At 37.1% G+C, this 27,314-nt stretch overlaps 1 protein-coding gene across 3 annotated transcripts; it reads left to right on the top strand.

Annotated features, from left to right (window-relative positions):
* The first annotated feature begins 3,680 nt into the window (after positions 1 to 3,680).
* Positions 3,681 to 7,289, top strand: LOC149679245 (uncharacterized). 3 transcript variants are annotated; one of them, XM_089834913.1, is made up of 7 exons: positions 3,681 to 4,517; positions 5,145 to 5,197; positions 6,275 to 6,411; positions 6,503 to 6,782; positions 6,838 to 6,903; positions 6,970 to 7,071; positions 7,137 to 7,289. In XM_089834913.1, exons 1-7 carry the CDS (start codon positions 4,513 to 4,515, stop codon positions 7,229 to 7,231), a joined length of 738 nt encoding a protein of 245 aa, XP_089691039.1. In that variant the 5' UTR covers positions 3,681 to 4,512; the 3' UTR covers positions 7,232 to 7,289. The 3 variants fall into 3 exon arrangements, with proteins under 3 accessions (XP_089691039.1, XP_089691041.1, XP_089691040.1); XM_089834915.1 differs by having other exon boundaries at positions 3,682 to 4,510; XM_089834914.1 differs by lacking the exon at positions 3,681 to 4,517 and adding an exon at positions 4,529 to 4,694.
* Positions 7,290 to 27,314: the final 20,025 nt, after the last annotated feature.

Below are 27,314 nucleotides of genomic sequence, written 5' to 3'. Positions count from 1 at the left end.
ACCTTGTCGTTTTGGCCTGTGATAATAAAAATTTACAAGAAGTTTACAAGAATCTAACTAGCGTATATGAATTAAAGCAACTCGGACCGCTGAAACAACTCTTAGGGGTTGAATTTCAAGAAACACCGCAGGGATTGAAACTTCACCAACTCAATTACGTTAAACGGATCGCAGAAAAGTACGACATCGTATGTGAAGCACCCGTCAGTCTACCATTAGTATCAACTGTCAAGTTAACCAGAAAAGATTGTCCGACGGATTCAAATGAGCAAGAACGAATGAAGAAGTACCCTTATCAAGCTGTCATCGGATCTTTATTGTTCTTGGCACAAAGAACCCGACCTGACATTCTGCATGCAGTCGTGACGTTATCACAGTTTAACTCTAATCCCGGATTTCAACATTGGCGTTACTTATGTCAATTAACCCGCTACGTCATTTCGACCAAAGACTATGGACTACATTTCCACCGTGATGATGAATTTAAACTAACCATTTATTCAGACAGTGACTATGCCGCAGATGTAGATACCAGACGTTCAACCTGCGGTTACGTTTGCTATTTTGGATCATCACCTTTTTCATGGCGTTCGTTCAAACAGAAATCAGTAACCCTGTCAACGATGGAGGCGGAATATATGGCCATGGTCGAAGCTATCAAGGAACTTTTATGGTTGATGCCAATAACAAATGAAATCAAAACCGCGTTTAATATAAATTTTAAAACCCCCTTAGTATTATGTGATAATGAATCTGCCATGTGTTATGCTAATAATGCCATAGAAAACCATAGATCTAAGCATATAGATGTCAAATATCATTTTGTTAGGGAGCATTTAGAACAAGGCGCGTTTATACTTAAACATGTAAGCTCTAAAAATAATGTAGCAGATATTTTTACAAAAGCATTATCGAAAGGTCTTTTGCAAAATTGTTGTAATTTGCTAAAACTAAATGTTTAACTATTTATTAATGTTGTAAAGAAATATTAAATTATGTCAAATAGGGGGAGTATAAGAAAATAGACATATAAAAAAGGATTTGACCTAATTGTGTTAAAGCGCTCCGCTAGGGGGTGTGTCAAAGGCTAGTTGTAGTCTAGAGATCGTCTGATTCTTCCTAATCAGTCTAGTGAAACCTCCCGCCGTAATAGTCATGCTTTACTCTTTGTTTTAAATAATAAACTAACTAACTACCGTTTTCAATAGTGGCTATTATTTCACACTCGCGAACTACAATAATTCAACAGAGCTTACTTGCCTCAGTAATATCAGAGTGACACACTATGTAGAGAAGGTAAAAATGTAGTAAAGCAAGTTAACTCGAGCTTTACTTGCCCCAGTAATATCACAAAGACTTACTATGTAGAGGGGGTAAAGAGGTAGAAAAGCAAGTTAAATAAAGCTTTACTTGACCCAGTATTATCACAGAGACATGCTATGTAGAGGCGGTAAAGAGGTAGTAAAGCAACATAACTCGAGGTTTACTTGCCCCATTAATATCACAAAAACAGTTTGTAGAGGCGGTAAAAATGTTGTAAAGCAAGTTAACTCGAGCTTTGCTTGCCCCAGTAATGTGAAATAATATGTAGAGGCAGTTAAGAGGTAGTAAAGCACGTTAACCGGGGCTTTACTTTCCCCAGCAGTATCACAGACCCACTATGTAAGAGGAAGTAAAGAGAGTAAATCAAGTTATCTGGAGCTTTATATAACCCAGTAATCTATGTATGTAGAGACGGTAAAGTGGTAGTAGAGCAAGTGAACTACAGCTTACTTGCCCCAGTAATATCAGAGTGACAAACTATGTAGAGGAGATAAAAATGTAGTAAAGCAAGTTAACTGGAGCTTTACTTACCCCAGTAATATCACAGAGACATGCTATGTAGAGAGGGTAAAGAGGTAGAAAAGCAAGTTAAAACAAGCTTTACTTGCCCAGTATTATCACAGAGACATGCTATGTAGAGTTGGTAAAGCAAGTTAACTCGAGGTTTATTTGCCCCTTTAATATCACATAGACATACTATGTAAAAAACATGTTAACCGAAGCTTTACTTGCCCCAGTAATATCACAAAAACATTTTGTAGAGGCGATAAAAATGTAGTATAGCAAGTAAACTCTAGCTTTGCTTGCCCCGTAAATAGCAATATGGCATACTGTTGAGGCGGTAAAGAGGTAGTATAACACGTTAACTAATGCTATACTTGCCCCAGTAATATCACAGTGATAATCTATGTAGAGGCGATAAAAATGTAGTATAAAGAGTTAACTGGAGCTTTACTTAACCCAGTAACATCACAGAGACATACTGAAAAGGCGGTAAAGAGGTAGTGAAGCAAGTTAACTGGAGCTTTACTTACACAGTAAAGCACGTTAACCGGGGCTTTACTTGCCCCAGTAATGTCACACTGACACACCATGTAGAGGCGGTATAAATGCAATATAGTAATTTAACTGGAGCTTTTTTGCCCTGGCAGTAATATCAGAGTGACACACTATGTAGAGGCGGTAAAGAGGTAGTAAAGCAAGTTAACCGGAGCTTTACTTGCCCAATAATATCACTAAGACATGTAGAGGCGGTGAAGAGGTATTAAAGCAAGATAACTAGAGCTTTACTTGCCCCAGTAATGTCACGAAGGCATACTATGTAAAGGCGACAAAGTGGTAGTAAAGCACGTTAACGGGAGCTTTACTTGCCCCAGTAACATCACAAAGGCATATGTAGAGGCCACAAAGAGGTAATAAAACAAGCTAACTCGAGCTTTACTTGCCCCAGTAATATCACAGTGCCACACCATTTAGGGGAGGTAAAAATATAGTAGAGCAAGTTAACTGGGGCTTTACTTACCCCAGTAATATCATTGAGATGTACTATGTAGAGTCGGTAAAGAGGTAGTAAAGCATGTTAACTGGAGCTTTTCTTGCCCCAGTAATATCACAGTGACACACCATGTAGAGGCGGTAAAGAGGTAGTAAAGCAAGTTAACTGGAGCTTTACTTGCCCTAGTAATATTATTGTAGCATACTATATAAAGCCGGTAAAGAAGTACTAAAGCATGTTAGCTAATGGCCAAGGTTAGAATTAGGGACATGCTATTAGTTTTTCAACATGAGGCTCGAGGAAAGCTAGCCACCGGTATTCGAAGCTACCGTGGACAAGAAGAAATAAGCTATCTTTGGAATGTTTAAGCTTTCTTGCCAGTTTTTGATTTAGTATCAGAGTAGAACTTTCGATTGCCAGTATTTTTTTTTCGAGTCCGATAAATATCTATTTTGTCTTTTTTAAGGAATGCGTGATATATTTTTACCTTGATATTGATTTCAACTTAAACATTTCAAATTATAAGTTTACATTTATTGCGTCACTTTGCGTGGTGTCCTTTCGATCGTAAGTCAAATTTTAAGTCTGATTGCCACTCGGCGATTTTCCTAATTTTTATATTTTGACGTTCAAATAAAAATTAGCAGTTTTCAAAAATTCATATTCATTTAAGATATAAATCTTTAAACTCGATTGGCATTTTTGAATTTTGTAGCACCATTTTTGAGAGGTATTTCCCAGGGTATCAGGGGTTACGGATAATCGCAATCAAATTTTAGCCTCACTTAAATTTCAATCTTTGTATTTAGGAACCTAACTTGAGAAAGAAAACGAAGCCTAGCTCGGTTTTCACTGGGCGTTTTTCGCAAAATTTCTCGTAAATGTAAAAAAATTTACAAAAGTTTTTGCGAAATACGCGTTTTGCCGTTGAAGGCTCTTTTCTATTTTTCGTTTTTTCTTCCTTTGCGTTTTTTTTTATGCACTAACAGACTAATCATAGGCTTTCTTGGTTTAACATCATTGAACAGTGAACACATGGGTAAAGCTTGGAAGAGGGAAGTAACTTGAAGGGAAATCTTGCGGTACCCAAGCTCGGGACACCGAATTGCGCAATTGGTTGAACGTCATATAGTGCTGCCACCTTTAAGAGTAATTTTGAAGTAGCCGCATCTTTTACTTTTATATTTTTATGATATCGGAAGTCACTTTTACAATTAATGTAACAGCAGTACTTCTCCATAACTAAACAGAGTCAAAATAATAAAAACCGTTGTGAATTGCGCGTTGCTAAACTTTGGAAGAGAAAAGTTAAACATCTCTTTTAGCCTAAACCGTGCCTCCCGCCCGTGCGGCCCGTCACTGAATTTATTTTTTTCGAAACTGAAAAAAGCAGACGAATTTCACAAAATAAGAATAAATTTCAACACTAGGTGCCGCTACAGACTGACGTTCAACCAAATTCGCCCCCCCCTCCTGTCCCGCGCCTGGGTACGTACGGCTTATGTTAGAGCATAGCCCACTCGATCACGCGCATCACGACGCAAGCTATAGCGCGAGCAGCTTGCGTCGTGACGCGCGTGATTGAGTGGGCTATGGTTAGAGGTATCGTGTTTTCCATTCCATAGTACTTCCCTCTTCCAAGGGTAAAGGTTTTGATTTGCGTCGCCATTTTATGCTCTACACTCGCTAAGCGTATGTGGTAAGCCTTGGTTGTGAATTAGAAACTATACAAATTAGAGCCAAGTTGCTTTGTGATATTTAAGTGTCGAAATTCAATCCGAAATTACTAATAGGAAAAATTGGGAAGTATCCATACCTTTGGGATAAAAGAAAACAGAATGACTTCAATCGCCGAAATTTTCTCATAATTAGCGGGGTTTGTTTTCTCGTTTTTCATCCAGTGAAAACTGAGACGCGTCAATAAAAACCACTGCAGCGTAATTTACGTTTTAGCAATTTTTTGCGAAGCGAAAAACGCCCAGTGAAAACCCAGTGTGACCATACAATCGTAGAATAATTAATAAAGTTCACGTGCATCTACAAAGATCCTAAAAAACTTAAAAGGAATGGGGTCACTCATAATTAGTTTTTGTTTAGATGTGATCCCATTAGTTACACCCAAAACCGTGATTTCTAGAGAAAAAAAATCATTAAGTAATTTTTTAAATTAAATCAGGAAAACCAATTCCAGTGAGGGTCTCTTTGTTCTCTTCATTATCCCTTCTAAAGTCAATTGTATCGCAAAACTCCTCCATTTTGGAATTCTCACATTTTTTTGTCTTGCAAGTAAAAACTTCTTTAGGAAAGTTTTGAAATACCCTTACAGGAAACTTAGAAAAACAAACCAATTTTGGAACCTTTACACTGAATCTAAAATGGGTAAGTATAAGAACTATTTCAATTTAAATAATGGATACGTGTGTAATAATTTTTTCGTTTATTGGGGATTTATAATATGAGATGTTGGAAGTTTATAAGATGTGATGTTGGAAGTTTATAAGATGTGATGTTGGAAGTTTATAAGATGTGATGTTGGAAGTTTATAAGATGTGATGTTGGAAGTTTATAAGATGTGATGTTGGAAGTTTATAAGATGTGATGTTGGAAGTTTATAAGATGTGATGTTGGAAGTTTATAAGATGTGATGTTGGAAGTTTATAAGATGTGATGTTGGAAGTTTATAAGATGTGATGTTGGAAGTTTATAAGATGTGATGTTGGAAGTTTATAAGATGTGATGTTGGAAGTTTATAAGATGTGATGTTGGAAGTTTATAAGATGTGATGTTGGAAGTTTATAAGATGTGATGTTGGAAGTTTATAAGATGTGATGTTGGAAGTTTATAAGATGTGATGTTGGAAGTTTATAAGATGTGATGTTGGAAGTTTATAAGATGTGATGTTGGAAGTTTATAAGATGTGATGTTGGAAGTTTATAAGATGTGATGTTGGAAGTTTATAAGATGTGATGTGCAAAGTGTCATGATCGCTTTTAAATTTCTCTCACTTAGGAACAAAAGTTTCGGAATTTAATAGGGAAAGAACTCGAGTTAGGTGTTTTACCAAACTGAGGTTAAGGGTTGCGTCTGAGTTAGGGGTAATCATTTTAGCACTGTTAAAGGTGGCGCGTCGAGGGGCTATTCACGAATGATATTTTTTTATTTCATGGGATATATGCATTGGTAATTTTAAAACGGACGCGGATTAAGAGTTGCGTCTTTAGGGGTAATCATTTTAGCACTGCTTAAGGTTGCGGGTCGACGGCTATTTACTCTCATTTTTGATATTTTTCGTTCTATTACGATTATGGCACAATTAAATTAAGGATATTTCCACTACAAAATTGTTAGAATTATAATTTGTTTTCAACAGAATAGTATTCCTAAAAAGAACTGGACTATGGGAACGATGTGGCTCTAATATTTGGTTTTGATCATCATGTTAATGTATAATCTTAGATAGCACGGACAACGAGGATGAAAGGAGCATTGCCTCATCGTCGGCTGCCTCACAATCCGATTCAAATATTGATATTACAAAGGAGGACCTTGCCGATCTTGAAACGCGTTTGGAAAACATGGAAAAAAAGCTTTTGGTAAGTACTATCTCTTCATTTATGTTTTATTTCTTCATTGATGTTACTTAAGTAGCACCTACATATATTCTGCTTGAATTATTTTTTCTAGAGACTCTATTCACATCGGATAAATTTAGAATTCGAGATAAGAAAAAATAAACAAGAAATGGAAGCAACTAAAGAAGATATAGAAAAACTGAAAAAAAAAATAAAAATCAATGGCGAAAACGAGGCAGCCGTGTCTATGTTGAGGCAAATATTTACCGATAATTTTATGGATAAGGTTGAAGACCTTTGTGCCGCAATTCCGTACTTAATGGCCTTAAAAAAGAGGTTCGCGGTTCCAACTTTGGTAGGTGTAATGAAAAAGTTAACGGGACTCATGGAAGGTAAATATTTTGAAATAAGAACTTCCATTGAAAATTTACTAATTTTAAACTGCAGAAAAAGAAACGGAGACGGTAACAGAAATAGCAAATATAATAACTACAACAATGTCTGATGCTGGAAGTAAGTTTTAAGAGCTACTACTATACGTTTCGCAGAAATAACTGAAAATCTACAATACACCCAAAGTTTTAGGAGGCGAAAAGGCAGGCGAAGAGGGAGGCGATGGGGAAAGTTCCCTAATGTGTGAACACTATGGTGAAATTGAAGTAGAAAGCAGTGCTCCAGCTAGTAAGTATAAAGGGGAGAATAGTAATTGTTGATATATCCAATATAATGAAATATCCAACTACAAGTGCAAGAAAATGTACAGGGAGACGAAGAATGTGTGGCGCCGGCACCGAAGAAATCCAAACAACATTATTCGGAGAATGTCAAGGATTTATTTTGAAAAAAAAATAAATAAAAATAAAAATGGAAAAACAAGTAACCAAAATCATTTCGTATTAGCTACGTGTGTTTGTCGGTGGGGGAGGGCACAATATGCGGCTAACAGGTAGTAAAGCAAGTTAACTTAACCTTCACTAGTACCAACTCTAGGTTAAATCGTACCAGTATTATCAGAGTGATCTAATAGAGATGGGGAAAACAGGTGGAAAAGCAAGTTAATTTAACATTTTTTAGTACGAACTCTGGGCTTAGACGTACCGGTATTATCAGAGTGACCTAATAGAGATGCGGAAAAAAGGTGGGAATGCTAGTTAACTTAACCTTTACTAGTACCAACTCTAGGTTAACTCGTACCGGTAATTCTAGAGGGCCGGTAGGCCCTTCTAGATAAGAACCCACACCCTCCCGTAATGTTAAAGAAATAATTCACAGATTTTAGGCTTAGCGTCCCATAGAAAAAGCATGGGATTTTTGGTGGTCCACTCCATCGAATAACTCAGAAACTACTGTGAAGTTAAGGTTCGGAACACTTTTGAATTATCAAGCAACTATGGAATGTTGAACTTTTAAAGTTTGATTAAGAACAATTAAGCCTAAGTATTTTATTTTAATTAATTTAAAAATCATGGTTAAACCGTTACATATATTACACTATTTGCATAGCATTTTGTTCAGTCTCCAACGGGTTTGTGGCGTAAGGATAACGCGTCTGCCTTCGGAGCAGAAGATTGCAGGTTCGAGTCCTGGCAAGTTCGGTGTTTATTTTTACAGATCTTTCATACATCATAAAAGAAATAATCCTATAAATACAATGTTTGGATTATTTTTTTTTGTTACGAAATACGGGCATGTATCGTAATGGATAAGGCGTTTGCATTCGAGGCAAAACATTACAGGATCGAGTCTTGGAAAGCTCGTTGTCTATTTTTGATGAAGAATCTTAGTATATAAAATAACAAACTTTCAATGAAATGTGCGCGTGCTGGCGCGTGATTTAAAATTAACTCCTTTTTTTAAACATATACAAAAAGGTCAACTAAACTTTACACTGATGTGGCTAAAAACCCCAAACATACAAATTCAGAAGTATCCGACCCCACATATAAAAATTCAAAAGTATCCGACCCCACAGATTAAGCGGTACCCCACCCCACATCACCCCGACATTTTAGAGATAAAACCAAATCATAAAAACTCGAGGTTTCTAACAAATCTCTATGGCTCAGTGGTAGAATGTCTTTGAACTGCGTGAGCAACCCGGGTTCGATTCCCGGCTGCGATTTGAAAATTTTTTAATTAAAATTGGATCTCTAACCGAGCCCAGTTACCCCTATGGGTGGTTTGTGGTAATATAGAGTTCCTTTTAAGCTAAAATATAACGATAACGAAAGCGAAAACTCCGGTCACAACTACTACTATTACGGCTCGGGTCAAATTAAGAGCCTCATCGTATACTACGATGTGGCATAAAACCAGTTATCAATAGTAAGACATTTATTTTGAGGGTCACAAGATTAGGTTCAGATTAATAACTAGGTGAATTGAGTTACTAACCGCCTACCAATGGTTAATTGAGTTACCAACCGTCTTTTTATCATGAAGTAAGTTACCAGCCGCCTATCTATGGTGAACTAATTTACCACCCGCCTACCAATTGTGAATTAATTTACCACTCCCCTTCCAAATTATTTAAACTTTCCCATAAAATAATGAGAGGCACTCGGTGTGAGCCAATATGCTCACGAACATCTTACTGGAACATAGAATTAATGACGTTTGACAACCATATAATTATTTTTATAATAGATTAATACAAATTAAGGCTGAAGGAACAGATATCATATAAAAAAGACTTGGTTTGCCCAAGCCTTAAAAACAAAACGATAAGAGTTTTTCCAGTTGACTGAAGCGCGGATATTTTTTTCTATTGAATTTTAAAGACAATCCGTATTTTACTACTCTTTAGAATTTAATTCAATCACCTGATTTTACTGCTAATGGATTAGTTTCCTATAAACTAATTGAAATAAAAAATTACTTATCTCAGATTTTTCAACAACAATTCCATTTTCCTAAAACATTTTATCATGACATTTATTTTTAAGGGATATCGTGTAAATTTAATCTAATTGACACTTTTCTTTTAATTTCGGAGAATTTTTTTCTTTCAAAAGGTTTTAAACACATCAAGTTTTCATAATGTTTTCAACTAAACAGCAACTCAACCAACACTTCTAAAATCCTCCTCACAAGTACTGATATACACAGTTCAATAATTGTGACTGTGCTTAAAGAAGAAACGAACCCCTTTATCAAATATAAGAAAGGTGATAACAGCCCCCTTTTGTATTCGAAAATACCACATATAATACATTATTAATGAGTATTATTTGAATATAAAGTACGTTCTCCCTTGAAAAGAAAAAATTTCATGATAAAATGTTTCAGGAAAATAGAAATGTTCTTGAAAAATCTGAGATAAGTAATTTTTTATTTCAATTAATTTATAGGAAACTAATCCATTAGCAGTAAAATCAGGTGATTGAATTAAATTCTAAAGAGTAGTAAAATACGGATTGTCTTTAAAATTCAATAGAAAAAAATATCCGCGCTTCAGTCAACTGGAAAAACTCTTATCGTTTTGTTTTTAAGGCTTGGGCAAACCAAGTCTTTTTTATATAATATAAGACTGACCTAATAGAGAGATGTAACAAACAGGTAGGAAAGAAAGTAGTAGGTAAGTGGGCGAGCGACACCACTGGCGTCAGACAGTGCCAGCATCGTGCCAGATCTGACGTGCCAGATGGCACCAGTAAATATGGCGTCAATGAATCAGACATGGCGTCCACCGCATTTTTCGGACAATCTTCTTATGGTGCCAGTGAATCAAATACGGCGTCACATTTTTCTCCCAATCTTGTTGTGACGTCAGTGAAACGTACAGACTGGTGTCCGTGTGGGATGGACAAAGACCAGAAGATGGTGGTGTGAGAACTCAAGTAGAGGAGCCATTTCCGCGACTGTGAAAGCAGTTCGGTAATGGACGTTTATTAACTTGGCCCCCCAGGTGCTCAAATCGCCACCAAACATACATGGATCAATTACACCAAGCATGCACCATCATGCACCACCCTTAACTTAGCTTGCACCACTACGGTTCGCCTCTAATTAATTAAAGATTTTGGGGGGCTGACGAAATGACAGCCCCCCACGTATCTGAAATGGAAAATTAATGTCATATTCTATGTGCACCATCCTTGCACCAACATGAACAGCCATTTTTATTTTTCACAATGTTAATTTATTACTAAATACTGAGATCGTCACCAAACATAGATGGATCAATTGCACCAAGCATGCACCATCATGCACCACCCTTAACTTAGCTTGCACCACCACGGTTCGCCTCTAGTTCATTAATATTTTTGGGGGCTGACGAAATGAAACCCACCAGGTATCCGAAATGGAAAATTAATGTCATACTCTATGTGCACCATCCTTGCACCAATATGCACAGCCATTTTTATTTTTCTCACTGGATCAATTGCACCAAGCATGCACCATCATGCACTGTACCCTTAACTTAGCTTGCACCACTTCGGGGGGTTCAATTCAAGGTGAGTTTTGGTCATGTGGACAAGTGATATATTGCAATATTCTACCATCGTTACCTAGATAGCTCTTGGAAAGATCTTTAAAATAAGATCTTAAAAAACATATGGTTTTTCTTAGTTTTTATTTTAAAGACCAAAATGAAAATTCTTGATTTTAATACATTTTCAGATTTTTTTTAACTTTTGCTGCAATGGCAATAAAAATATCTGAATTAGAGGTAGTTAGAAGTGCGCATGAGACACGCAATTCGCGAAAAAAAAAATTTTACACCCCTTCCCTTGCCAGTGTACTAGGGAAAACTCTGGTATTAATAAAGGCGTAAATTCGAGTGCAACGTTAATTAAATTGAATTACGAAATCTTGAAAGTCATACTTTGCAATACGAAAAGATTTCATTTTCCAAGAGGTATCTAACGATGGTAGAATATTCCAATATATCATTTGTCCACATGACCAAAACTCGCCTTGAATGGAACCCCCCCCCCAAAAAAAAATAATATTCATTTTATATTTATAATGACTTAACAATGCTTCGTGATAGAACCTCGCTGATTTCACCGTTGAATAGCCCTTGCTTTACTACGTAAGGCTGCTAAATTGTGTTAAGTAAAAATAAATAGAACAGAAGTTATTGCACCTTTAGTAAAAAAAAGGTCCAGAATTGAAAGAAAATGTTTTGGAAATAGTAGGTTTTTGAAAAATTGGCAAAGGGAAATCGGTTTACCAAAAGGAGTCTGACCTCAAAGTTTTATGGGACCAGAAGCAACGGGAGAGAAGAAGAAGAAACAAGCAAAATGACCCAAGGGCAGGGCTCATAATTTTAGCCACATCGTAATGAATAGAAAATTATGCGCTACCTTTAAGTGTGATATAATGATTACTAATAATCCTACCTTCAATTCATTTTCTTCTGTTATAGTTATAATAGTGCGACACAAATAGGAAACTTGCGCACCCTTTTACAGTGCAAAAATGATTAATCGTAACACATAAGTAAACCCTAAATTGAAGTACAGAAAATTAGACTGATTGGTCCCTCGATGCGCTATCTTTAACTGAGTTAAAATGATTGCCCGTAATCTGTACATCAATAATTTAACTTCTTTTATAATTGTAATAATGCGACACAAACAGAAAACTTGAGTGAGTAGCCCCACAATAACGCATACCTAAACCTTAATTGAAGAACAGAAAATCCAAGTGATTAGCCCCTCGTTTCCCTGACCTAAAAAATAATTACCTGGGCCGTAATCCTTGCGTTCATAAATTTACTTCTGTTTAAATTGTAATACAATATATTAAATATATAAAGATACTATATACTAACTTTTGCTTTTAATATTATTTTCGCTTTCTGGAGAAATACACGTAAATTCTGGGATCGTGATAAACACCGCCTTAAGACCATTCAAAAAAAATATACCATCAGTATATACTTGCTTTAGCATTTAAAGTTAACCTCGATTTCCTTGAATGTTTAAAAAGAGGAGCGGGATTGAATGCGTGAAATCCTTTTTGTGGACGGGTGACAGAAATATTAATGGGAGAGTTTAACACCTTCCATTATGTTAAGGCAATCCAATAATCATTTCTTTCGCTTTAGATATATCGTTGATATATATTGGTGCAAGGGTGGTGCACATAGAGTATGACATTAATTTTCCATTTCGGATACCTGGTGGGCTTTCATTTCGTCAGCCCCCAAAAATATTAATGAACTAGAGGCGAACCGTGGTCGTGCAAGCTAAGTTAAGGGTGGTGCATGATGGTGCATGCTTGGTGCAATTGATCCATCTATGTTTGGTGACGATCTCAGTATTTAGTAATAAATTAACATTGAGAAAAATAAAAATGGCTGTTCATGTTGGTGCAAGGATGGTGCACATAGAATATGACATTAATTTTCCATTTCGGATACGTGGGGGGCTGTCATTTCGTCAGCCCCCCAAAATCTTTAATTAATTAGAGGCGAACCGTAGTGGTGCAAGCTAAGTTAAGGGTGGTGCATGATGGTGCATGCTTGGTGCAATTGATCCATGTATGTTTGGTGGCGATTTGAGAACCTGGGGGGCCAAGTTAATGGACGTAAAATGGCGAACACGTTTGCTCCGTTTTGGAAACTGCGAACGCGGTCACGTGGGTGTAACAACAGACACACACACAGATAGACAGACACACAGACACACACGATCGTTACAGAACCTCTCCGTGACATACGTCACTCGGAGAGGTAAAAATTGGTCGAGTTCCAAAAATATTTCCTACCCCCTTCCCCTCAACCTAAAGCGGCGAAACACAGACGCGGGTGCTTGAATCTAGTTCGGCCCTCTACCACCGCGAGCGTCTCACGTTTTGGTGGGAAAATTCAGAAACCACTACCAGAGGGCAAGCCGTTGGTGTGTTATCAAGAATATTCACTTTCGCCAAGTGAAGAATTTGGTTAGCTCGATACTTCTAGTCCCTTATCTTACTTCTGCTATTAATTATATATTATTTGCATTGTCTTCACGGAATATAAAGGCATAGGGTAGTGTAAAAATTAAAAACTATATTATAAAATCATCGTCATCATTTTCGATTTCAAGCGCACGTCATGATCATTAGGTTTTATGATATTTAACATTGCGTATCACTCGAGTTTTTTTGCCCATCACTACGTGGATCTTTGGAGATCCATAACCCTTAACTTTAGCGGACCAAAGTAGGTACTAAATAGTGGGGATTTAACCATAAGCTAATAAGATATGTTCAATAAGTTTGACACTACCAATACTTCGTAATGCTAGAGGCTAACTTAGAGCTATTTCAATCAAGAACGACGCGACAACTGACTACATTCGATTTTGCTGTCCATCTTCCTATTTAGTCTGTACTTAGCCTTTGACAGCGCCTCACCAGGCATCGCTTTCTGAGAATCCATGACGTTTCACTGACGTCTCTTCATGATAATCTCTCAGTAACCAGTGACAAATTTATGGAACATATCTTATGAACTTACGATTTAACGTAAAGCAAACTTTGAAAGTAAACCCTATTTTAAGAAATATTTTTCCGTTGAACTTTAACCTTTAATATCTTGCTAAAAGACGGCCGCACATTTTAAACAAATAATAAATAATTTATGTGTTATTTTTTTAATTTTCACCTCCATTTACATGTATAACCAGAGGCGTATAATAAAAGTATTATATTCTTCTGGTAGAAGCAAAAGTATATAGATATAAAAACAAAAAGTACAATTCATTAACAATTTCCTCCCTGTGACTGTAGACGACATATAAACTGAGAAGCAAACTACCATCCTATCAACCCCCTACACGAACTCACCAATCAGGGAAGAGCTTCTTGATGTCATAGGTTTATAGAAAGTAGTACATTATGCTGGTGATCCCATCGTTAATTTTTGGTACTAGAGGTAGCATCTGCTACTTTACGAGCCTATTCACGGCTTGTTCCCTGTGCCACGGTCGGCACTAACCTGGGATAAAGGATGGCTTCTCATATTACACGGCGCGAGGAGACTTAAATGAAGCGCATTTTATGTTTTTATATCTATGTACTTTTGGTATAAGGTAATGTGTCTGACCAGGAATACATAGATTTACTACTTGTAATCCTTAAGAGGCCATTTTATGGGCCTGGGTGTCTGACTGAAAGGGGAGGAGGTGTAGAAACCGTCACCGTTGACGTCATGCACAATTTATTTGACGTATTTTGCGACCTGCGCCCGCGACCTATGTGTGGTGAACCCGAATGTAAACATGATACGTCGTCTGAACAAGTAGACCAAGGATTACGTTTCTAAAAAAAAGGGGCGAGACTTGCTTTCCGTTAAAAACTCGATATTACTATTCTCACTGGGTGGAGTAAAAATTTAATTCCTTCCACTCTTCACCAAAGTTATACAAAAACAAAACATAAGTATCCTTATGCAAAGGCTTAGGGTTTAAGGGGAGGTAACGTCATATTTTCTCGAAATTATTATAGCATTCGTTTTCAATACACTATTTCGAGCTACACTAACTTTTAAATCGTCGACTTTAGTTACAGTTAGAGAAATTTCCACCTCAAAAAAGTCGTTAACGTCAAACTGTTCCAAGTTCTCGCACTTTCCGACCATTTCGGAGCCGAAACTGATGCAGACGACAGCTTAAAAGGTCATGATCTCGATCTGTCCCACACATTCGCATAACCAATGAGACGCGAGGAAGGAGGAGCAGGCGGTTTAAAAGTTTTTGGCGCTTCCCCTCACAGTCAATCAGATATTTGTGTGTGGTCTATGGCCTCTTAAAGATTCCAAGTACTAAATCTATGTATTCCTGGTCTGACTACTAAAACATTTTTGTTGGTCAAAAATTTAAATAATCGTGACTGTCACTATTCTAAAACTCCAAAATTTTTATTTGAATTAGTGTTTCAAAGTCAGAAGAAGGTGGATATAAACAGTCTCCGCTGCTTTTATTTAACGTAAATGTGTCGATTAATAAAAATATCAACTTTCGCAGAGTACTTTTTCCTTTACTTAAAATATTACACAAATTATTTATGTATAATAATTTTAGTCAGGACGTGCGTCACGTACCCTTCAAGTAGGAAATACCCGGAACTTTCGGTCATGCTTTATATAAGCTTATCGAAAATGTTTTCCTCCATTTGAGGAAACAAAGGAAAAACTCTTAATTCGCTAAGGATATTTAAATTCGATTGTTCGTCGTTACGAAACATTCTACTCTATTCAACTTTTGAAAAACTTGCAAGTACTTTAAGCAAGACTTTTGTAATGACATTTGTAAAGTTAATTTCAAACTGTGAATTTTCAAGAATTCCCTGTAAATGATTATTTTTAATCTATCCGATGTCGAAGCCTTTAGGTTCTTGCGTCAAATGGATTTCATTCAATTGGAGTGTCTGTAGGGAGAAGGTATAAATTCACCACATTTCCAGCATTCTCGCCAGTCCAAACGTAGGTCCGGAGTTAATCCCCGCCTCTAAATTAAAACCAGCATCTCATTGGTTCTTGAAAACTCACGTCAGCCCGACGCGAATGACGAAAATTACGTATTTTCTGACTGAGGAGAGGCGAAATAGCCCGGCCTCCTTTTACGTCCCCCCTTGTATTTTGAAAGGGGGACTGGGACTATGGCGCGCGAATACCTAGGCATTCCTTCTCCCTAATAAACTAGATATTACCAAATGTGGATGAGAGGGAAAGTATGACAATGGCCATAGAGCCTGTGTTAAAAAACGCGGACATCAAAGTTTCGCCAATAACTATTTAGTTTACTAGTAACTGATGGACTTGCAAACTCGCGACTGAAAGTAGATTTCAGACATTTATGCTCCTTGGTTTAACCATAGCCCACTCGATCACGCGCATCACGACGCAAGCTGCTCGCGCTATAGCTAAATTACCGAGATTTGTTTTAAACGTATCTAGTTTTATGTGCTCTTCTATTGCCTTGATGACCTTACTTAAATCCATATTAGACCTTCAAATACCTTTTAAAACATTACCAGCTACTCTGTCCTGCCTACAAACACAAATCGAGGAAGTTCTCGCATACACAATAGCACACGACGGTAACCGCGTAACCGCGAATTAACACAAGACCTATTTTATGGGAGTGAACAGGCCCAGTATAGCTACGCCAATAAAACGGTCAACTACGGCGAAACTCTGATGACTCGCGACTTTTGGCCATTTTCATACTTTTCCTCTCATCCACTTTTGATATTACTTCTTGCCCTACCTTACCCTTACTTCTCCCAGCTGTGAGAATTCAACTAATCCCGTACGTTTTTACTATTATATTTAGAAAAAGGACGTTTTTAAACAATTTTGCCTAGACCTAGATGCAGTTTTAAATACCGCGAAAAGCTAAGGTTGTATTAGTTTACGTAAAATCGAGAGATTTTGATAGAAATTATCAAAAATTTGGACAACAATGAGTGTTACAAATATTCGAAAAGATTTTGATTCAATGGCTATTTTCGTCAGTCTCCATATTTCTACGAAATTGACGCTAAATGTTTTACTGAAGGGTGAGATATTAATTAAGAAGCAAACCGCAAGTACACGCGTTAAATACATAATTTGTAACAAAATATCAACTTCACCAAATTGGACACTAAAATTAAATTTGATTGCCCAATAAATAACGTGTAATGCATGTGCAATTAAAAGTGTTAACCATCCTCTCTGAGTGAAGTGTTTACGTTTTACACCAAACCTAGTATATCGGGAAGCCCTCACATGAGCAGTTCCCGTATGAGCGGATTTCATAATAGCGGTTCTCATAACAGCAGATCCCTAAATAGCGGTTCTCATAACAGCAGTTCCCTAAATAGCGGTTTCTCGAAATGGCAGTTTACCCGTTACAGCAATTACCGATACAGCGGTTCTCGTAAACGCGGCGTACGGTTACAGCAGTTCTCTAAAGAGCGGAAAACAGATATGTGAAAAACGACAGTTGTTTATTATGGTGTAAGCTGGCCCAGCTGGGTTATATGAACTCAAAAAGAACTAGGTGAGATATGGATAATTTGGTTAGGTTAAAATTGATTATTTCAACTAAATAGTATTAGGTCGGGTCAGGTCAGGTTAGGTTAGGTTGGGTTGGGTTGGGTTCGGTTGGATTTTTTAGGTTTTGTCCCGTTTGGTTAGACTTAGGTCAGTAATATTTTGAAAATGGTGTAACAATGTTACGCCTTTTCTAAAATATTGTTGTTTATCTTCATTGATTTCCCAAATAATAATATGCCATTTCCAAAAAAATATTGTTTACAATTATCTACTTCCGAAATAAAATAAGCTTTCCCGAATTATTTTTCTATCCTGGTATGAGAATTGTAAACTGATACAGTCTGAAGAATAGTACATTATTTAAGTGTACTTAAAAATAAATTCAAAAACACGATCCGTTAGTCGGTCACATTTCTGATTAAATGATCACAGAGAAAGGTAGATTTTGAGACCAACGAGCATATTTTTAAGAAATGCTCGAAACTCTAGACAAACACTGCTATTTCCCAAAATAGCAGCCGCTATTTCTAAAACAGCAGCCGCTTTTTCTAAATCAGCAGCTTTGAACAAAGCCGCTGTTTTTTTGTAATCGCGGTTGCTATTTCGAGAACTGCTCATACGAGGTACAGTACACCCAATATATCACAGACATTGCAGAATTCTCAATATAACCAAAGCAAACACATTTTTTTGCTGTAACTTTCATCTCCATTTCCACAACCAAATATTTTGCAAATTTTTTAGTCTCGATGTTTTGCAATTTTACGAGCAAACATTTTAAACACTTTTAGTCACGGTTCACGATCACCATAATCTTCCAAAACACTAACATTGGTTCCTTTCTTCAACTGGGTAAATTGCTTTATCGCGAGAAATAATTCATAAAGTAACGTGAGCTGAGCTGATTTCAAGCTATGGTGGACAGGTATGGTCGTGGGTTTTCAACTGTGAACCCCCGTATTGCTTAATTCGTGACTACAATCACTGAATTCTTCATGGTTTCTTCTCCACCAAAGCCAAAGTGAATGACAAATATGAAGTGGAACTTATCACCAAGTTTTGAATAAAGTCAACGTCAATTCTGACGCAATTCAAGACCGAGTAATTCATCGGAGCCGATTTAAATTTGTAAATTAAAAATCGTTCTAAGGTCGCTTCGTGAAATGACAGACCAATGAACATTTTTCTCAAATGGCAAGCTGAAATTAATATAGAGTCGCAGGTGCTAATAGTCGACAAAATAACCAATAAATATAACGTAGAAATTAGCGGTAAAAAGGTATATATCACTTCGGAAACATTGTGTAATGTTGATCCTTGCATCATTACACAAATCGAGACGTTAACAGCGACGTTAACAAAGAATTCGACTAGCCACAAACATAAAAATATTTTTGCAGTTGAATTCGAATCTTCAAGCATTTTCACAACGTCTGTATGAATGGCCGCGATGTGTTTAACGTTATTTTCAGGGTTTTTAATCATATTAGCTAATTCATTCACTCGAAACCGCACAACGTGAGCTTGAAAAGCCAAGATAATTTGAAAAAGATACGGTACAGTTAAGATTAAATAATAAATGACAGCATCAACTGAAGCGACGATTTTGGCTAAATCTAGATTCCGTTTTAAATACCGGGAATTGTAAAGAATGCATTCAATGTAATAAAGTGTATCTTCAAAGTTGCCTTGAGCGAATGCGGAAATTCTGGTCGAAATGAGCAAAACGTTAGACGTTAAAGCGAGCGTTACAAAAATTCTATAAGAATTTGTTTCAATGGTAATTTTTGTCAGTGTGCATATTTTCACGAAATTCTCGCTAAATGTTTTACTGAATAGGCAGATATTTATAATATAACAAGCCACAAAAGCACGCGATGCATACGTAATTTGATACAAAATATCAACTCCGCCTAATTCGACGCGAAAATTGAATTCGATTGCCCAACAAATCAAGTGTAATCCGTACGAATTTGCAATCAGAAAGGATACCCATCCTCTTTTAGTTAACCGTTTACGCTTTTCACCAAACCTAACTAATCCCAGAAATTGCAGAATTTTCAATATAACAAAAGTGAATACATTTTTCCTGCAACTTTGATTTTCATTTTCTCGACCAGACATTTTGCGACATTTTTTAGTTACGATATCTTTGCAGACGCGTGAATTTGCAATTCTACGAGCAAACATTTTTTTTTTTCACATATGGTCACGGTTCGGTCACCAAAATCTACCGAAACACTAACGTGTGTTTTATCCTTCAAATTGTTTTACCGTAAGAGAGTTTAATCCATAAACAGTATTAATTATTTAACATACTGCGTAGATAGAGCAGAAAGATACCGTTTTCACTATCTCTTTCAGGTCGACATATTTTAATTAAATACTATAATTACGTTCATTTCCATTTTTTCCTACACGCAACGTAGCGTTTGCAATTTAATGAAGGATAAACAAAGGATTTAGATTTACAATTCCACGTATACAACCCGATATCATTTTCAATTATTCGAGCATACAAAGGATATTAAAGGGAGGGTGAAGTGGAAAATCAAGTGATTTTTTATCGATTCTTCTTCTAATTATAAGACCAGCCTGCATGGTGAAACATTCAGGAAATACCTCCGAATGATTTTAAAATTCTTATTAGGTTCAGTTTTTATGTATAATTTGAAATAAGCCCCTCCGACCAATCGCGTTATGCCCTGCCTTTTTGTTAACAAAATTCATCGCGAGATTTGATAAAATTTGCGCGCGATGTGACAATCGTGGCGCGAGACATGGAGCGTGCCACGAGAATATTTTGAACAAAAAGGTAGGGCGTTACGCGATTGGTCGGATGGGCTTATATCAAATTGTTCTTAAAATCAGAACCTAATTTGAATTTTAAAATCATTCGTAGATATTTCCTGAATGTTTCACTATGCAGAATGGTCTTATAATTAGAAGAAGAATCTATATAAAATCACTTGATTTTCCACTTCACTCTCCCTAAAAACTGTTAGTCAAGTGGGATAATCACCAAAATGTACTGAAAAAGTTTTATCAGTTCTTGAAGCGCATAACACAATTTTTGACTCAATGAAATTTAATCCATACATGGTTGGAGTTATTTAACATACTGCTGAGAAGATTGGAGTATTGACTATAAAGTACTACAGTATGGTTCCACAAGGGAAAAAATAATTTTGCAATACTACTTGTGGTTTCCAACGTGCTAAGGGTGTACACCACCCAACAATGATCAAAGGCTATACAGCGTCTCTTTCGAATACACTATAAAGTTCTTAAGATGAATGTCAGTATCAATCAATGCTCGCGGAATACAGTGACCAAGACACGATAAGGCGACAACCTTCGTTATTTCGTGCAAGTACGTGAACTTATAAGAGACTGTATAGTCCGTAATGAGTAGGTATGAACCGGTACCGATACCATATCAGTATCGGCACCGATACTCGGTGTTTAGTTAATGTTCAACTGCGACTGACTTAGTTATTCATTATTTATTTACACTATAAAAAGGGTATACATTTCATGCCGTGAAGCGGTCGTTAACTAACCCCGTATACAACAACTCCTGGCTATTTATCTGTATTCTGTTATCACGTGATCTTATCAATTAAAGGGGAACTCTGCTCGGTTGGCGCCCCTTTAGTGAAACTTTCCTGTGTAGCTCCAAACGCCGAGAAAATGTGCTGCCGCCTAGGCGAAAAAGCTTGCAACTCCGTTTATTTCTAACGAATTTTCTACTCCCCCCTTTCCCCCATCCGTTACCGCACCAACGACGAAGCCACGCTTCCTTTAGGTTCGCCAAACCCCCCTCCCCCATGGATGATGCCCGCGCCACGTGACCGTTGATGGTAGGGATAGCTTAAGAATGTTAAACGGGGGGACGAAAAACGCCAGACTGGGTTTTCTTTTTGCCCCTATATAGAGTAGTGGCACTCCATGTTAATTTCTCATAGAGCGTAACGTAGCCAAAGGCAGGGAGGTGCCATTACTCTATAGTCTTACTGCCATGATTATCCTGGGGACTGCGGTACCAAGAAGGGGTTCGGAGTTTTAAGAGGGCAAAGGTTTAAACTGAAACCCCCTAACATTGCAATACTATTAAGTTTTTTCTCTGTAAGAAGGAGGTACCTCCCCCCCCCCTTTTTTTCAAATAAGGGCAGGGTAGCTTCGACCACCTGAATAGTTTGACAACCAATCACCTATAGTTGATTCCTTTATTCCCTTTTCCCAATGCCATACACACGCCTTTCAATCCATTTTCTCACTCTCTATGTGCTAAAGGCTAGTAGCTTTGACCAGGAGCAGATGACAAAGGAGTCTCGGACGCTAGCTTCCACAATATAGAGGGCAATGGCACCCGCGTACGTCACAGCTGTAGCGGTATCGTTTGCCCTAGAGGCGCTATCAGACATTATAGCAGACAATGTTTTTGGTGGACTATATCTGGCACCAAAGTCTGCTGGGAATTTTTTTTGTAATAACGGACTAACGGTGGCTACTGAGGTTCGTCTTATCCGATCGCGACATAAATATACACAATATAATTACTTTATTCAAACAGCTGTAACCGTTGGTATTAAGATAAAAGATAAGACTACATTTTGTGACTTCAACCTACTAAATAGTCAAATTAAGTCCAAACTAGCTGAGAAACCCAGGTAAGCCAATGCTTAATTAACAATCTGTGCCCACTGGAATGATTGGGTTTGGGTTTTCAAAAGATAAAAGCAAGGTTTTAAAAGATGCCGAAACACAATGTTATATATGTGTTTTGGGGCCAAATTATTCCGTATTTCTTTTGAATTAATTGACTGCTACAAGAGGTTGGAAACGAAATCACTGTCTCTTACTTTTTGGGTTTTAAAAGATCGTGAGTGATTTCTTTTCCCAACCTCTTGTAGCTATCATTTAATTCAAGAAGAAATTTAGAAAAAATGGCACTGAAACACATTTTAGTTTTTTAATAGTGTACATACGTTACTCGCTGGGTTTTTCATTATGAATTTTAGTCCCAAAAAAGATTAAAAAGCCGTTCAAATACATTTTTTAACTCTAATACTCGCTAAGCCTAGGCTAATTATAAGCAGACGATACGCATTTTTAAAGAGAGGCTCCAGACGCGATTTCCCAGATCTCCTTTCGAGACTTTGCAGCCACGCTATTGGTTGGAAAATAAAGCTCAAATTTCCTACGAGTGGTGGCACTGGCATAATGATTTTGGTTAATAACCGTGACGTTCGCGGATCCCATTGCCCTCTACATTATGGAAGCTGGCGTCCGAGACTCCTTTGTCATCTGCTCCTGCTTTGACTAGAAAGGTCTTTTATAAAGATTCACTATTTTTTTCGATTTGATATTTTTAACTTAAAATGAAACTATGGAGACAAATATCTATACTCCTGTTTATCCGCACTTGAGAAACCGTACTTGCCATTATATATTGGCTAATGCTCCTCAACTTTTACAATACTGTCAAGTGAGGTTGAACAAGAGTATATAATGAGCATTTTTATTTATTTCTTGGAAAAACTGAAAAAGTACATTGGTTTGAACGTTCTTCAAACGAAAGGGACGTGATCCTTTTTTATATCCTGTTAACACCTGACGTGAAATGATTTGGTTATCCCGATCTAATTCCTTATATCGTGTGATAATTGCGAAGTGTTTCGAACATACTTCTTTCTGAAATGAAATGACTCGTTAATCGCTTTACAATTACCTTTGCCATGTGTAATTGGCGAGTTGTTCTGGGTACAAGTGGCGATTAAATAATGTTATAATCACTGCAGTAACCATAATAGTGAGTAGCCCCTCGACGAGACTGAATTCTATCTCCATTTCTTCGGTGACCACATTCCAATGCACCTAAACATTTCTTTTATCTCCTTTTAAAATAATGAACGAATGAACTTGTATTCAAGGTAGAAATGTCAGAACCGGCCGATATTATGGGTGTGTTTGGGAAGCACTAGCCACCCGGAATTTCACTTTAAAGCAAGGTTGATACTAAGAAAAGGGTAGGAAAACCTCAATTACCCTCCCGAAATTAACACCATCCGCCAAGACTGAGAAATGGTATACATTCATGGATCTGGAGGGAATTCTTAGAACCCAAACAAAAATAAAACCACATTTCTGGTTTACAGACCCCCTACCTGGCCATTCTTGCGAAGACTGCGATGGGGTATATGGATTTATTATTAGTAATCGTATTCAGTCGCGGTGTTTAAAAATATTTTTGTATAGTACTACTCATCTTTACCCGAAAATGAGCAGAAGCGGCGTCAAAACGTATGTTCAAGACATAGATCGGTCAAAAAAAGACCACGCACCCCTGAAAGCTTTTGGTTCCTGGATTTCGAAAAGCTTTTCAACCCACCCAGCCCCCCCCCTGCCAAAGAATGGGTAAAAAGAAATGGAAGGAGGAGGCCACTTAGGCCAGTGGCGCAAACCGAAAAGAAAGGTTCGGGAAGCTAACTTCCAAAAACGGCCCTTTTGAGGGCCACCTTATATGATTCTTGCCCTTTTTATATTGAAAAGGCAAGCAAATTTTTGCTCCTGGGCACGACATATTAAACTGCCCAAAAACGGCCCTTTTAAGGGCCACCTTCCACTGTGTTTAGAGGTTGTTACCAAAAATGTATTGAAATAACACACATAATATTAAGCTTACATTAATTATAGGCCAGTATTATTCATTGATAGAACTTTTTTCTCCTGGGCACGGCGTATTAAACAGCCCCCAAAACGGCCCTTTTAAGGGCCACCTTCCAGAGGTTGTTACCAAAAATGTATTGAAATATCACACATTCGTATTTTAAAGATATACAACCTTTTATTGATAAAGAGTACGGAACCGATTATGAATGATTTTCACTCGTTTTAAGTTTATTTTTAGTTTTCGTTAACTTTTAGTCCACACTATTGGGATCCCTTCGAAAGAACATGAAACATTTTACTTGTCTCCATCTGTTCTTTTCTTCAAAATTGTACTGTTTTATATTGAAATTAATCTCTGCAGAGGAAACTTAACGAATCTATCATTACAATTTTTTATATACGGCTACAGAATTTTAGGTTGCTAACAGCAATTTTTGGTAGGGTTTACGGATTATTTTTTTGGGGGGGGGCTAAGTTTGGAATTTGGGGGGTCTATAGCCCCCCAAAAAAAAGGCCTAGCGACGCCACTGGTCACGCTCTATTTCGAGCATTATTTTGCACGAGATGTGATAAATATTGCGCGCGATGTGAAAACTCCTAACGCGACATTGAGCGTGACTTGCACATTTTGTTAACTGGAAGGCAGGGCGTTACGCGATTGGTCGAAGGTATTAGGGTTAAATTATTGATGAAATCTGAATCCATTTTGGTTTTTAAAATCATTCAGAGGTATTTCCTAGAAGAATCGATTAAAAATCACTTTATTTTCCACTTCACCCTCCCTTTACGACAGACTTGTATTTCTAGGTATTGAAATATTTTAAAGCAACAAATTTCCAGAGAATTAATTTTCCCCAATAACCCCCCCCCCCAAATCACATTTCGCGCCAAAATAACCGGCCCTCATTTCAATTCGACTAACCAGTAACCTCTGTAACAAAAATTAAATAACATTCCAAATTACACTGAAAGGTTTAGAAAGTTTCCCATTGTAAAACTCAATAGTTTAAAGCTTCGCTATACCCATTTCTACTGATACATTTGTCATGCTGGACGTGATAATGGCAGGAGATAAGGGTTGGCGCCTAGTTGGGATGGGCAGGTCGGGGTTGTGTCCGGAGCTTCCTCTGATCTGTAGATTCTAACTTGAAAAGAAATAGTCGTTGGTAGCTTTTACCTTAATGCTTTAGGAGACTCATAGTCGGGCCCTTTCTTTTCATATGTCCCGAATACATTTACTTTAAAATGGTCAAAGCACCCTTTCTCTATATTCCGCGTCTCTTCTATATTGGAGAGAGAGAGAGAGAGAGGCGTCGGTGGTCTGTGGCTACCGCGTCCTATAATTATAGGCACATACTGTACATCTCAGATTTTGACATGTTCTTACCAAGCATTTAGGTTGCCAACAAAAGATTATTGCCAAGATAAAAACTTTAACTTTGTACGCGGTTTACGAGCGTGAGATTGGGACCAATCTAAGGCCGGCCCATCTAATAAGGAGGGCATCCACTGATCTAAGAAGATATCGTCCGTCACCTTATTTGTTAATGGCCAAGTGCGCTATTCAAAGTTTCTTTACCGAGGGGCCGCTCACTCAAGGCACACGCTGAACCTTTGCCTGTACTATATAAAGAGATTAAGTGGAATCTTTAAAAGGCCTGCTTTTCCCTGATAGTGATTAGCCCCTCGGTCTTTACTCTGTTTCCTCCATTTTAAAGCTGTGATTTGGTGAAATAGTTTACGACCTATATAAATATTGTCCATATTATCAAATATATGTATAAAACATTTTGAAGCTTTGAGGCTAAAAACTTTTTCGCAATCGCCGTACCGTAACTTCAAGCTTATTTTTTAACCTACAGAAGCTTCATAGGGGTTATTAATAAAGTTAAAATGTTATAACTATCTTTACAAACTGTAGGGGTTCTCGTATCCAACTTTGAGGAACTAAATCAAACCATGCAAGGGAACTAAATCCTTTCCCTTGTATTACCGAGATCAACCACGCTTTTTGGACGATTTTGGTTCACAATTATGACTTTGCATAAAGAATAAACATACAATCAAAACACTTCCTCAAATATATACAAGATAGCTATACGTAGGGGTTGGTCGAATATACTATTTGAGATTAATATTTAACGCGAGGCAAATTTACTAAAGATTGATTCAAAATTATATTCGAAACTGCATATATTACCATGAGTTAATAATATGGCTCCCTATAAGTTACTCAGGCCGATAAGAATAATATATCCAGCGATTTCTTCCGGAAGTCCGAAGTGAGGGGGGAGATGGGGGAAATATCTGTAAAAGGCGCCAAAGCTGAGATTCTAGTACAAGAGGCCGCCGCAACGCGTCTCACAACTCGGTTAATCACTAATGGTATATTTAAATTGGAACTCGAGTTATTGTAGTAAAAATGCATTGCTTTAGATCTACATGATAATCCAGATAGCCCTTCAAAAGGTATTTATGAGCCTATAACTTATTTCCTAAGCGTTTCTAATGGTTCACGTAAACGTGTCCTAATTCCTTCAGTCCCTAATCTAAGGTGAAACGGGAAAGTTATCATTACGATTAATTATCTAATTTTAGTTGAAGTTATAAGCTACCTCTCGTTATTATTTAAATGAAATATCATATTCGGTAATGATTCCTAAAAGGCTGTAACTGTATTAATTGAGTGATGTATCCTGTATCTTACACTTCGCACTCAACGCGAGTTAAACTCAATATCGTTGCGTGACATAATTTAAAGGGTTAGAATCACCAAAAATCTAAAATCTTAAAATTTTATCATAATAATCCTTTCTGAAAGAACGGATCTTCTTGAATCAGAATATACAGTTTATAATTACACTCTGATTTAAGTCTTATTCAAAACCCCGTTTCCAAAGCGTATACATACTGAATTCTTTCCAACTATTCTATCGTTTCACTTGGAATATAAGCTTATCATAATTCAATAGATGTTTTAAAAACGAAACTACCCGTTTTTCAAAAATTGTGTCGCTAACCCTTTAAGTAACAGACAAAATTGTAAACGAAACTTTTTCCCAAATCGCAACAGAAAGAGAAGTTTTGACATATTTCGGTTTAAAAGAAAGCCAGAAAAAGTCATTAAAGGAAATACATGACCTTTTTACATTCATATATTAATTTGTTTTTAAAACAGTGAATTCTGTCATTTGAAAACTTCGCAATGTTTATTTGATTTTACGAGACTTTCTCAAAGCCCTCAAACCCCTTAAGCAATGCCACTATGCGA

This window comes from Phalangium opilio, unplaced genomic scaffold (genome assembly GCF_054372755.1).
Source record: "Phalangium opilio isolate 3A_F unplaced genomic scaffold, DU_Popi_V2 ptg000041l_1, whole genome shotgun sequence".
Classification (NCBI taxonomy): Eukaryota; Metazoa; Arthropoda; class Arachnida; order Opiliones; family Phalangiidae; genus Phalangium; species Phalangium opilio.
The sequence above is the reverse complement of the archived record's forward strand: the minus strand, read 5'-3'. Positions and strand labels throughout refer to the sequence as shown.

Bases quoted from the DNA above. Each gene is read 5' to 3' on its own strand.
- LOC149679245 (XM_089834913.1), top strand. The intron at 5,198-6,274 runs GTAAGTATAAGA...GTATAATCTTAG, and splicing joins TTACACTGAATCTAAAATGG to ATAGCACGGACAACGAGGAT. The intron at 6,904-6,969 runs GTAAGTTTTAAG...ATACACCCAAAG, and splicing joins AACAATGTCTGATGCTGGAA to TTTTAGGAGGCGAAAAGGCA.